The 12,194-nt window shown below is 60.9% G+C and overlaps 1 protein-coding gene across 6 annotated transcripts in view; it reads right to left on the bottom strand.

The window, feature by feature from the left end:
• Positions 1-12,194, bottom strand: part of PER2 (period circadian regulator 2) — a 42,599-nt gene that overhangs the window by 9,949 nt on the left and 20,456 nt on the right. For 3 of the 6 annotated variants that reach the window (XM_086375503.1, XM_086375495.1, XM_086375514.1), the window contains 10 exons: positions 10,378-10,484; positions 9,652-9,805; positions 9,335-9,443; positions 8,636-8,761; positions 8,088-8,172; positions 7,194-7,356; positions 6,983-7,107; positions 6,077-6,241; positions 4,857-5,114; positions 1,194-2,008 (listed from right to left, as the gene is read on the bottom strand). In XM_086375503.1, the coding sequence (XP_086231629.1) occupies positions 1,194-2,008; positions 4,857-5,114; positions 6,077-6,241; positions 6,983-7,107; positions 7,194-7,356; positions 8,088-8,172; positions 8,636-8,761; positions 9,335-9,443; positions 9,652-9,805; positions 10,378-10,484 (2,107 nt within the window). Of the gene's footprint in view, positions 1-1,193; positions 2,009-4,856; positions 5,115-6,076; positions 6,291-6,982; positions 7,108-7,193; positions 7,357-8,087; positions 8,173-8,635; positions 8,762-9,334; positions 9,444-9,651; positions 9,806-10,377; positions 10,485-12,194 lie in introns of those variants that run through there. The other 3 variants (XR_015154662.1, XR_015154661.1, XM_086375534.1) reach the window with 2 other exon arrangements.

The following is a 12,194-nucleotide window of genomic DNA, read 5'->3' as shown; positions in this document are numbered from 1 at the left end:
AGGATGAAGTTTGATTAGATTCCATTTTGGGAGAGTTCCTTGAGAGATGGTGGCTCCTGGAGCCCCAGCGGGGATCCAGCCTTATACTTATTTCTCCACCGAGTGGACACAGAGGCAGAAGCATGCCTCGACAGCACCCAAAGGCGCCCCTCCCTGCGGCGGGCTCTGCCTCCTGCACCCCGAGAGCAGGGCCAGCCGGGGGCACCAGGGACCCGGCCTGTGAGGGCCCAGTCTGCCAGTCCTCAGAACCAGACTGCAGGCCAGGCGGGCAGCAGAGGTGCTGGGGGGCCCTGTCCCCACCTCCTCTCCCAGAGCACAGGCGGGAGGGAACCCACGTGGCCTTGCCTTGGACACAGGCCGGGGTGGGAACCCAGGTGGCCCTGCCTTGGACACAGGCGGGGGTGGGAACCCAGGTGGCCCTGCCTTGGACACAGGCGGGGGTGGGAACCCAGGTGGCCCTGCCTTGGACACAGGCCGGGGTGGGAACCCAGGTGGCCCTGCCTTGGACACAGGCGGAGGGTGGGAACCCAGGTGGCCCTGCCTTGGACACAGGCGGAGGGTGGGAACCCAGGTGGCCCTGCCTTGGACACAGGCGGAGGGTGGGAACCCAGGTGGCCCTGCCTTGGACACAGGCTGGGTGTGGGGGGATGGCTCACGGAGAGCCCTGTCTCGGCTCTCAGGACACAGACGCGTGAGCTGGAAGTCACATTGCCGTTTCATGAACCAAGGAAGCATGCACGCCTGTGTCCTCAAGACCTGGGAGGACGGGCACTGGGAGCACCGATTCCCAGCTCCCTCCGGCTCCAGTCCTCCACCAGAGGCCCTCTGCTGCCAGCCCCCCTCCAAGGAGCCTCTGCTCTGGCGTTTAACCTGATGGCTTCATCCTCGAAGTATCCACCTAACGCCCGGAGGCCCCTGACGCTACGTTATGAAGTCCCTGTGGCCGTCTGGACACCGCATCTGCCGGCCATCTCTCTCTTTTCAGGTCCCAGGATGGTTAGAGTCACAGGTCTACTGTGACGGGGCCTTGGGAACGTGCTCACTTCTGGCACACGGATCTGTGTCCAAACTGAAGCAGTTTGGCAGAACCACGGTGTGGGGACCACTCGCGTCAGGCATGAGGGGGTGCATAGCCCACCCAGGTACCCGAGTTTGCCACCTGCTTTAGACAAAGGGCATCAGGAGGTGCTTACGGTCGGAGGTGACTTGGGCTGCCAGTCCCAGGACGAGCCAGGCTTGCAGTCGGTGCCTGCACCCATGGTCCCCACAGCTCCTGTGGCTGCCGCGGTGCCCTCAGGGGCCTCCTCCAGCTGCATCAGGTTGAGCTGCAGCGGTGAGCTTCCGCGGGACTGGAAGAGCGCCGGGGAGGTCCTGTCTGGGGGCCCGGCGGCCAGGGGCGGGGTTCCTGGGGTGGCCACGTGCAACGCGGGCGGCCCTCGCTCCGCCGGGGCACACGGGCGTGGCTGTTTGGGGGTTGAGGTCCGATCGGGGAAGAACTCAGGCTGTGAGGCAGGAGGCATCTCAGACACAAAGTTCAGCTGGCCTGGGAAGAAGGCTGGGGGCAAGGCTGGGGTCACTGGGGAGAAGGAGCAGCCGGGTAAGACCAACGCCATGACCGGGGCCAAGGGGCTGGCGAACGGTGGGGGATGGACCCTGAGCACCTGCTGGGCATCCACGGGCACCGCGAGGTCGGTGTGGGCAGCCCCGGACCCTGTGGCCACGGTCCCTGGTGCGGTCACTATTCCCGGGGCTGGAAACAAGGGCAGGGAGTAGGCTGGCACCGGGCCAGGGAAGGGCATCGCTGGGCAGCTGGACTGTGACGTGTCCGACAGGGACCAGGCCGTGGTGTTCAGGCCAACCAGTGGGGGGCGCTGGGGCGCCGGCCCCCCAGACCCGGTGCTGCCAGAGGAGTCGTGAGGCTTGACACGTTTGGACTTCAGTTTTCGGTTTTTTCCGGTTTTTTTCCAAGAGGAGTCTATTCCAGGGGTATTTCTTAGTCCGGGAGCAGCTAAAATAATAGGGACACCATGAGAGTTAAAATCCTTCAAGCTAGGCTTCAGCAGTACATGAACCAAGAATTTCCAAATATAAAAGCTGGGTTTAGAAAAGGCAGAGAAACCAGAAACCAAATTGCCAATGTTCGCTGGATCATAGAGAAGGCAAGGAAATTCCAGGAAAACATCCACTTCATTGACTATACTAAAACTTTTGACTGTGTGAATCACAACAAACTGTGGAAAATCCTTAAAGACTTCGGAATACCAGATCACCTGACCTGCCTCCTGAGAAACCTGTATGCAGGTCACGAAGCAACAGTCAGAACTGGACATGGAACAATTGGACTGGTTCCAAATTGGGAAGGAGTACCTCAAGGCTGTATATTGTCGCCCTGCTTATTTAACTTCTATGCAGAATACATCATGCAAAATGTTGAGCTGGATGAATCACAAGCGGGAATCAAGATTGCCAGGAGAAATATCAACAACCTCAGATATGCAGATGACACCACTATTATGGCAGAAAGCAAAGAAGAACTAAAGATCCTCTTGATGAAAGTGAAAGAAGAGAGTGAAAAGTGGGGTTAAAACTCAACATTCAGAAAACTAAGATCATGGCATCTGGTCCCATCACTTCATGGCAAATAGATGGGGAAACAGTGGAAACAGTGTCAGACTTTCTTTTTTTGGATTCCAAAATCACTGCAGATGGTGACTGCAGCCATGAAATTAAAAGATTCTTGCTTCTTGGAAAAAAAGCTATGACCAACCTAGACAGTATATTAAAAAGCAGAGACATTACTTGGCCAACAAAGGTCAGTCTAGTCAAAGCTATGGTTTTTCCAGTGGTCACATATGGATGTGAGAGTTGGACTATAAAGAAAGCTGAGTGCCGAAGACTTGATGCTTTTGAACTGTGGTGCTGGAGAAGATTCTTGAGAGTCCCTTGAACAGCAAGGAGATCCAACCAGTCCATCCTAAAGGAGATCAGTCCTGAGTGTTCATTGGAAGGACTGATGCTGAAGCTGAAACTCCAATACTTTGGCCACCTGATGTGAAGAGCTGACTCATTTGAAAAGACCTTGATGCTGGGAACGATTGAAGGCAGGAGGAGAAGGGGACGACAGAAAATGAGATGGATGGATGGCATCACTGACTCAATGGAGATGAGGTTGGGTAAACTCTGGGAGTTGGTGATGGACAGGGAGGCCTGGCGTGCTGCAGTTCATGGGGTCGCAAAGAGACACGACTGAGGGACTGAAATGAACTGAAAGGCAGAACCACTGATCTCATCTAACCTCATATCTCAACTTTACAAGCTTTTAAAAAGAGATGTTTTTAAGAAATCGCTTTTAAGAAGAGATGTTTCCTGGTTCATCTGCCAAAGGAGCCTGGGTCCACGCCTGTGAAGTCAAAGGGCTGAAGGCACACAGGTCTTCCCCTGACACAAGACCTGCTTAGAGGGGCCGCCCTCAGGAGGCTGCAGGGACTCAACCTGTGGTGTGGGGGACACAGGGCATGTCCCCCCACCTCCCCTGGGCACTGGCCGGGACTGGGGGTGCTGTGGGCTGGGGGCGGGGTCACACCGAGCCTGGTGGGTGGGGCACAAGCAGTGGGAGGGACCCCAGGAACCTCAGGTTTTCTTCTAATGTCACAGAGGATAACTCGGGGGCCCTGGCAGCGGGTGTGTGGGGACGTCCCCTGCCAGCTGTGCCACATGCCAGAGCAGACAGGCCGGCCTGACGCTAATGGTCAAGTGGGTGAAGGTTCTGCCATCAGCCTGTCTGCCTAGTGTTCTTCCTGTAAGAGTCTATTTCCCGCTGTGACTAGGAGTTACAGTTCTGGGCTCCGGGGGCACCATCCCTGGGTCTGGGCGGGGCTGCTGGGGACAGCTGGGCAGCATGGGCACTACACAAGCTGCTGGGCCAACGGGGCTGGAGGGTGCTGGGACTCTGCACCAAGCTGGGGCTGGGGGGTGGTGGGGGCCCTGGCTCCTGATTTCCACAGAGGTTCCCTGCGTGCCTTCAGTAACCCTGGGCCCAGGTAGGAAGGAGGAAAGGAGAGCGGGAGTGGCATAATCTTCAAGGGCAGGGGCAGCCTCTCACTCCTGGGACACCCGTCTCAGCACATCTGCTCAGAGGCCAGGGGAGCTGGGCCCTTGCGGTGTGGGCCCCTTGGGCTCATAGCTCTGATCCTTGTTTCGGGGCCTGGAGCCCAGGGGAGAGCTGGCATCTCCCACCAGCTTGGCCCTGACCACAGGGCCCAGGAAGGCGGTTGGGGGTTGGGAGCCCGGCTCCTGGACCAGGTGAGGGGCGAGGAAGCCAGCCTGCTCCACCGCAGCCCCGTGTTGGCTCTTCACACCCTCCGTGCTCTGTCTGGCCCTGGAGTCTACAGCCCAGTGGCAAGGCCAACCCGCCAGGAGGGTGTGCGTTCTGGGGAGAACGGGCGCCCTTTCTTCCTGCAGCATCATCTGGGATCCCTGCTTCCTTAGGAGCCTGACGTCAGATGCTCCTTCCCTGGGTGGTGAATTCGCCCACCTGGTTCTCTGAGGGAGGGAAGGGGGCTGGGGTCACCCAGGCAGGGAACGCCTGGCAAGGCAGGAGGGCAGTCACCTGGCCCTGTGCTCCACAGGGGTGAACTGGGCCTGTCACCACTGTTTATAGCACGGTTCCCTTGGGAACGCAGGTGACATCCCCAAGAGTGTCACTGCTTAAGCTCCAACAGCATCTTACAAACGCATGTGTCCTGACCAGGGGTGCTCCCCATCTGAAAGCAGCATGGGACGCAGCAGCGTTAAGAGCTAAGTTAAAAACAACAGCAACGACAAAACCCACTTTTCGTTCAGACGTCACCACTTACTTCTGCTGCTCAAGTGCCCCTTGGACCTTTCTTGCAGATAATGATGGCAGCGAGACTGGAAAACGTGGAGTTTCCTGATTTCCCGGAACCGCAGCAGGAAGCTCTGTTCCTCCTTCTGGGTGTGGGCGGCCAGCACCTCCTTGGTGAGGCCCAGCTTCCGGAAGGCCTCCTGGTCCTGGCTGAGGCCGCAGGGCAGCGCGGGGCCCGCCGGGCACTCCAGAGACTCGGGCCTGCTTGCAGCAGCATCTCCCAGCGGCTCTGGAACAGCAGACGTGGAGCTCTCATCCACAGGGGCCCTGCTGCCCGAGGACAGCTGAGAAAACGCGCACCGCTCCCACAAAGGACAGAGTCTCCCACAGAAGACTCCCGCACGACGCCCACAGCAGGGGCTGACGTTCGAGACGCGTCTGCTCAGCTTTCTGAGAAGGCTACCAAGAAAGGCAACAGGCGGGGACACGCAGCCGCGTCGCGTGGGGGCTCCGGAACCCGCCCTCTAACTGATCCGTCCTCCAACCTGGGGGCACCTGGGGTTTCAGCGTCTGACGCTGAAGACACTCCAGGCTGTCTTGGGCTTTCAGAGCACAGGACGTGCCCGGCCCTGTCCTGGCCTAGGACCATGGGCCCAACAGTGTGGTCAGCAGAACCGCGGGGACAGGCGGGATGGGGCTGTGGGTCTGCGGGCCATCCTGAGGGGGGCCGGCCACTGACCCTCTGACGTGGACTCTCCCCCTCATCACGCCCTTCTTCCAAGCAAAGAACAAGTTCAGGCTGGTTCTCCTCTAGGGGCCTGAAGGACAGCTCAGCGTGTCGCCCTTGGCTGTCCTGTTTTGGCTCCTGTCCTCCAACAGGGGAGGGCCAGGCTCGCCACCCCACCCATGGGCGTCGAGAGGCCGGGGGGCCTCGTCCCTGGGGTTCTCTCGGCACCAGGCAAGGGGGAGTCCTGGCATCCCTGCTCGGTCCCAGGAAGCCCCTCTGTGTTGACACCTGAGTGGACGCCTGTCCCAGGGGGAGCCGGAGTGTGGCGGGGGCGGGGGCAAGTGTCACCACCTCCACCCTACACGGCACGTGCCTGGACTTCCTGGACAGCCCCTTACTGGGCTACGTGGGTGTTCTGCACTCAGATACACTTAGAGAGCATCCGGGGACGGGCGGCAACACTCCGAATCTCTACCGTCAGAGTCGGACCGCTCCCGCCGAGGCCCCGGACGCGGCGCGCGTACCGAGCTCCGGCGGCAGCTTCTTGTCGCCCACGTGGACGATGGTGCTGCTGTAGCTGCACTGGCTGCCGAGGGACGCCACGCTCTGCGCCCTGCCGGGCAGCGGCGGCGACAGCAGGCGTGCGCTCGCGTCCGTGCGGCTCTTCACTGGCGAGGGCGATGCTGCCTCTTTACAGGAGAAAAAAGGAAGCAGACACAAAACCGCAATAAAGCTGAGCTGCTGGGAGAAGAAGCACGGAGGCCGGCTGAGGGGGCACTCCAGGACCCGGGGGCTCAAGTCCACACTCGCCCTGCCAGGGGATGCCGTGTCCTCAGGGGATGGCAGAGAAGACGAGACTCTGAATGGGGACCATGGCACCCTGGTACCCCGCGTCCTCTGGGAGGAGCCAGGCGCCTGGGCTCGGGGCCTCTGGCGGGGCCTGTGGGGAGCTGCCCCCTGCGGCCAGGGCCCCTCTGCTGAGGGCAGGCAAGCAGCTGGGCTCCCCCCGTGGGCTAGGGTAAGCTCCACCCGTCACCCGGGCTTCCATCAGCAGTGGAGACCCTGCCTGTGGTCCTGGTGAGGGCCACTGGCGATAACTGCACATCCAATCTCCTTTGACTCCTGGGCCGCTGACACCCAGAGGCCAGTCCTCCTCTGAGACGTCTCGGAAACGGGCCCGCCTGATAACACCCTGGCTTCCGGCAGCCCCGGGGCATCCTGTCCTCTAAGTCCAGAACCACCTCTACCTCCCGCTGGTGAGAAGGTTCTGAGCCACTTTGGTTATTTAATCAACAGCTGACCCCCTACACGTGTCCCTGATCCCGCTCAGAACCACAGTGGGAGGAGAAGAGGCCCCGGCTCCCAGGTAAGGCCTGGTCCTGAGAGAGGGGTAAGCGGCCAGGCGGTCACAGCTCAGGCAGACGCAGTACCTGTGGCGTGTGGCCCAGGGCCCGCGAGGGCCTGGCGTTTGTCGCTGGCCTGGGGCGTGGGGAGGCTCGCAGGGAACTCACACTTCCTCTTCAGGGTGGCTGCCTCGCTGCAGCTCTCCAGGTACCTGCGGGCAGGTCGGAAAGGGCTTCATGTAACCGAGAGCCCGACTGTGGGTGCCGCTGGCGGGGAGGGAGGCCAGAAGGGCCGCACCTGATGACGCTGTCCAGGCAGCTGATCTGCTGGTAGGAGCCGGCCGGCGGGTCCCTGCAGGCCAGCTCCTCGGGAGGGGTGGCCTCGGGCAGGCTGGCCCCAGAGCTGTCCTTCTCCACAGCCGCAGCAGCTTTCATCGGAGTCGGGGAACCGCTCTGCATTTCTGGAGCAACGACAACATCCTTCTTTCCGTTAATACCCGTTTCCCCCAGTGTTTCCCCCACTGTAAGGTTACAGAGCATTTTAATTCTACTGAAACGTAAGGCCAGGCTCAGCATGTGCCTCACAGGTGCAGAGACCCCGGGGCCAGCCTGGGAGTCAGGCCAGCCCGCCGGGCCAGCGGAGGGAGCTCTCTCGTCCCACTCGGTCTGGGCTGTCCCCAGGTTCAGGGACTCAGCAGTGGGAAAGGCCAGTTCCTACTTGAACCCCTGAAGATCACATGAGCTTTGTGGTCCATCAACATTCCTGGCCTTGGAAGGGTTGGTCTCTTCCAATGTGACTTGCCACATGATGAGCGGGATCCGGCCTGGGGTGCAGGGGGGGTGCCCGGAGCAGAGCCGGCACCCCCACCTCAGACAGCTGGGGCTGGACCGTCCACGGGACAGCTGGCAGCCCTCGGACAAGTGTCTGCTCACGTGACTCAGGGCCACTCTGCAGAGCGGGACCAGGGGGTCGTGGGGCAGAGGCCCACCTGGCCACACCTCGTGGGCCTCCAGGGGCAAGGCCCCCTGGACAGGGGCTGTGTTGTGGACCCCAGGCCGAGCCCTGTGTCAGCACGGAAGCAAACAGCCCAACTTGAAGGGGAAATTCCCTGCGTCCAGAGTTTGAGTCACACCCGCCTCCCCGTCTCGCCACACTGAAGCCTCGCTAAGGAAATGCTGGATCATTTGGTACCTGAAGCAGGCTTGCTCTTTTGTTCTCCAGATTCATCAGGGTAGTGACTTTTGCTTTTGGCCTTGTTACCATTTTTACAAGTTTCCTTGAAGAAAAACAAAAACAAATGAACACATTATTCACCCCAGGAGACCCTGCAACCTGTGCCCTACAGGCTGAGAAAGAGAAAAGCCCAACCAACCCAGCAACAGAGAAGCAAGTTCTATACAAGATCTGAGACCCAAACAAAGCAGATTTTACAATTCTGAAGAATTATAAGAAATAAAGTGAACGTTAGGCTACTCTTTCTTTCTAACCCTAATCCTACAGTTTGATCTTCACTTTTGTCTGGTTTGCCTGCTTTAACTAGTTCTCACCCAAACCTGTAGCCACAGCTTGCAGCTGCTCCCACCCTTTCACGGCTAGAGAGTGAGTCCCAGGTGAGCCGAGTTTAGAGCAGCCAGAAGCAGCTGAGGTCAGACAGGCTTGGCCCCAGAGAGGACTCGTCTCAGAGTGCACAGTCACCCGTGGCACAGGCGATGGGCAGAGGGGGACCGTGGGGCACGTACAGCTCTCCTCCGGCGGGGGTCCTCCTGGCCGGCGCTGTCGCTGGAGGAGGTCTGGCTCATGAGATGCTCGTGGGACCCGTTGCTGCCCAGGCTCCCGTAGCCGCTGGAGCCGCTGTGGGGCACGGGCTGCGGAGACAGTGGCCGGAGGAGTCTGGACAGGTGGGGCGTGGCCCCCCACCGAGTCTCAGAGAGGCCGAGACCTGCTCTGCGGGGGTGGCCCTCGCTGGGCACCAGGTGGGGCCGGGCTTGGACCCAGGGTCTGGCGGTGGTGGGCTCCCCGCTTCCAGTCATGGGGCCAGGCCTGGATCCCAGTCCCCAGGGAATCCATGGCCACGGGGTTCAGAGACAAAACAAGGTGTCTGACAGTACCCCCAGCCCCTGGGAACCGAGAAGCAGGAAGTTTTCCCCCAGGGCCCATGTGCTCACAGGAATTCTTCCTGAGGGCTGTGTCCCTAAGGACCGGAGGCTTCTCCAGTCCCCTGGGGCTAGCTCTGCTTCCAGAGCTGGAGGGACGCCCCCACCCGCCTCCATCCTTGGGGACCACACCCTCCAGCCGCTGGCCCAGGGCTGCGAGTTGTGGACACCAGCAGGAGGGTGCAGGGTGGTGCTGGAAACAGGAAAAGGGCCTGGGGAGGGGGGGCGGACCCCGGCCTGGGGGCGGCTCTGGGCTGTCTAGCGGGGCGGGGTCAGCGCACGCACCTGCAGCAGCAGCCGGTGGATCTGCTCTGTGAGCTCCTGGACACCGGGCTGCGGGGCCTTTTCCTCCAGACCCGGCGGGGCAGAGAACACGTCCTCGTTCAGAGGCCCCCTGTAGGGTTTCCATCCGTCTCTGTGAGTTGGGCCCCTGCCTCTGCCTCCCTGCAGACCCCCTGGGCTGCCACCTGCCTGCTCCCCACTCCCTCCTCCCACTCCCCGTCCACCTGGGGGAGACCCCACCCCCTGGGGGCGGGTGCGTGGTGGGAGGTGGCCTGGGTCGGCCCCTCCCAGCTCCCCGGCCCGGCCCTGGGGGCACTCACAGCCTCACTCTGTGCCTCCCAATGATGAAGGAGATCTTCCTGCTCCAGGGATTGATGAAGCTTGACCAGCTGGTGTCCAGCGTGATGTACTCCCCGTTTCGGGCGCGGAACCGGAGAGGGGAGTAGTCGAAGGGCTGGCCCCCGGACTGCACAACTACGAGAGGGAGAAGAGAGTTGGGGATGTGAACAGATGCAGCTGGTGCTTGCGGTACAAGACACGTGGAGACGCACTTAATTGTGGAATCATTTGCAAACTCCGGAGACACCAATACCTCTTGAAAGCCACCGCTTTGAATCTTCTGTTTTGCTTTAGGCTGCACATGGGGCTGCCTGCAGCAGTGTCCTCGTGGATTTTAGGACACACGTCCCTGTGAGCCTCACTGGTCTTTCCTCAGCGGGACACTCAGTGTCGCCTGTGTCTGTGGGCTTGTAGGACCGGGGTCGTCCACTCCCCTGGCTTGGGCCGACCACCCTACTCTCCCACCCGCCACCAGCTGACCCTGTCTCGTCTCTTCCTGCCTGCTGGTGCAGCCAACAGTCAAAACGGGACCCCGAGGACTCAAGCGGTGGGCTACTCTCAACCGCTAGGACTCAGGCAGGCAGTGGGACAGCCCTCACCCGCAGCCCCCCGGACCGGTCCTGGTGGGTGCTGACCTTGGGAAGACACCCCCAGACTGAACTAGCTTTGCCTGTGCCCCCCGGAAGGACTGCGAGGAGGGGACCTACTCTTCTTGTGGATGGCGAGCATCAGGGGCCTGTCGCTGGGGTGCAGCTGCACGAGCACGGGTGTCTCAATCAGGTCCTGGGGCAGGTAGCCCAGGAGAGGGACGGCCCTGCAAGGCAAGCGACACAGGGTTACAGCCGCGCTCAGGATGCCGGCCAGAACACGGCCTCCAGGAGCGGCGGCTGGCCCATCATCTCCAGGAACGAGGCTGGCTCCCAACTCCCTAAAGACCACATCTGGGTACCAGTGCTGATGAGGCAACAGTCAGGCTTTTCATTAATTAGCAAACCAAGGATGGAGCATCGCTGAGGGTCTGACACCAGAAGCCAGGCCCTACAGGGCCGGGCCCATCACAAGCTCAGTGCTTAGACCTGAGGCTGATTTCCTGAAAGAATCGATCATGATGACGTTTTTGTTTTCTTCTAAGAGCTTTTCCTTTTAGGGTGTCCTGAGTTTGGCCAGACATGGCCTGACCCGGACTTTCTAAGGCAAGTTTCCCTGGACCAGGGCAGCCCTGCCCGTGGGCATCTCCCCAGCTCCAGGCGTCCTCCTCCTGCCCTACCTGTGGCCACTGTGTCTGGTCCCCAGGAGCCGCCGTCGCCGGCTGGGACCCTGCCCTGTGCCCATCAGGTCTTCCCTGGGTGCAGCTGCTTTGCTTTCTGGGCAACGTTTTACACTGGACTGTAGTCCCTCCTTCTGCCTCTGTGAGTCCCGTCCCCTTGAGTGTCCCGCCCGCTCTTGAGTCCAGCACCCTCTGGTGGCTCAGCTCCTGTTCCGAGTGGAATGTCTCCCTTCTCAGCAGGCCGGTCTCCCTTTCATCCCAGCAGCTGTTTCTCAAGCTGACTTCTGCTCACGTGGAGCAGCTTGTTCTTTCCTTAGAGCAAAGCCTCCCTGTTCTGTGTGGGGAGAACTTCCTCATGGGAGTTCTTTGATTTCCTCCTCCTTGCCTGGGGCACGTTCTGAGCCTGGTATTTTCCTTTGGACAGGATGTACAGCACGTCCTGGTCAAGGCCTAGCCAGAAGGGGAGGAGGAGAAAGCAGAGGAGGAGGGGAAAGGAGCCCTGGCTGGCCTGGGCTCCGTGGGCTGGACTGTCCGCTGGGCTTACTGAGCCAGGGTCTGCAGCCTCTTGGCCCACGGTGACCAACTCGCCAGGCCTCCTGCACACAAATGACTGGACGCCTGGGGCAGCTGCAGGCAGAAGTGCTTAGGCTTTCGGAGGAATAAAAACTATTCTGGGCTTGTTTCACAAATGCAGCTCCCAGGCCCCAACCTCTAGGATCCTATCCCCCAGGGCCAGGTGGGGCCTGGAACCTGCACCTCGAAGCTGCAGGTGGCTGGTCATGCACACCTGAGCAGCCTGGGGCTGGGGAGGCTGATGGGCCTGGCTGCCAGAGAGCAGGCGGTGGGGGGGCCTGACCCTGCACAGACACCCTGCAGAAAGCCAAGCGAGCTCCCTGTGGGTCTTCCCAGGAGACTTCTCCCAGAGCCCTGCTGGCAGCAGCAGCAGCAGTCTTTGTGTCTTCATGCCCATGCCTGGGAGCTCAGGAAGTCACACAGGGACCCTGAGCCATGCCCGTGAACCCAGAGCCCTCAGAATGGTCAGTGCTCCCGACCCCAGCAGGGCCATGGGCACCGACTACAGCACCCTGGGTAGAGGACCCAGGCGGGGAGCGCGGGAGGGCTCTGGGCAGAGGTGCGGTGGTGGCCGCTCCCCACGGCGGCCTGTAGCCCACAGGCTGGAGACGCACCTCTGCTGGGGCCCTGCCAAGGTGCCTCAGCTTCAGTCCTGGCACTGGCTGCACCAGCCCTGATGCGTGC

Source organism: Bos grunniens, chromosome 3, assembly GCF_055505025.1.
Source record: "Bos grunniens cultivar Pamir isolate PY7600 chromosome 3, Bosgru_T2T1.0, whole genome shotgun sequence".
NCBI lineage: Eukaryota > Metazoa > Chordata > Mammalia > Artiodactyla > Bovidae > Bos > Bos grunniens.
The sequence above is the reverse complement of the archived record's forward strand: the minus strand, read 5'-3'. Positions and strand labels throughout refer to the sequence as shown.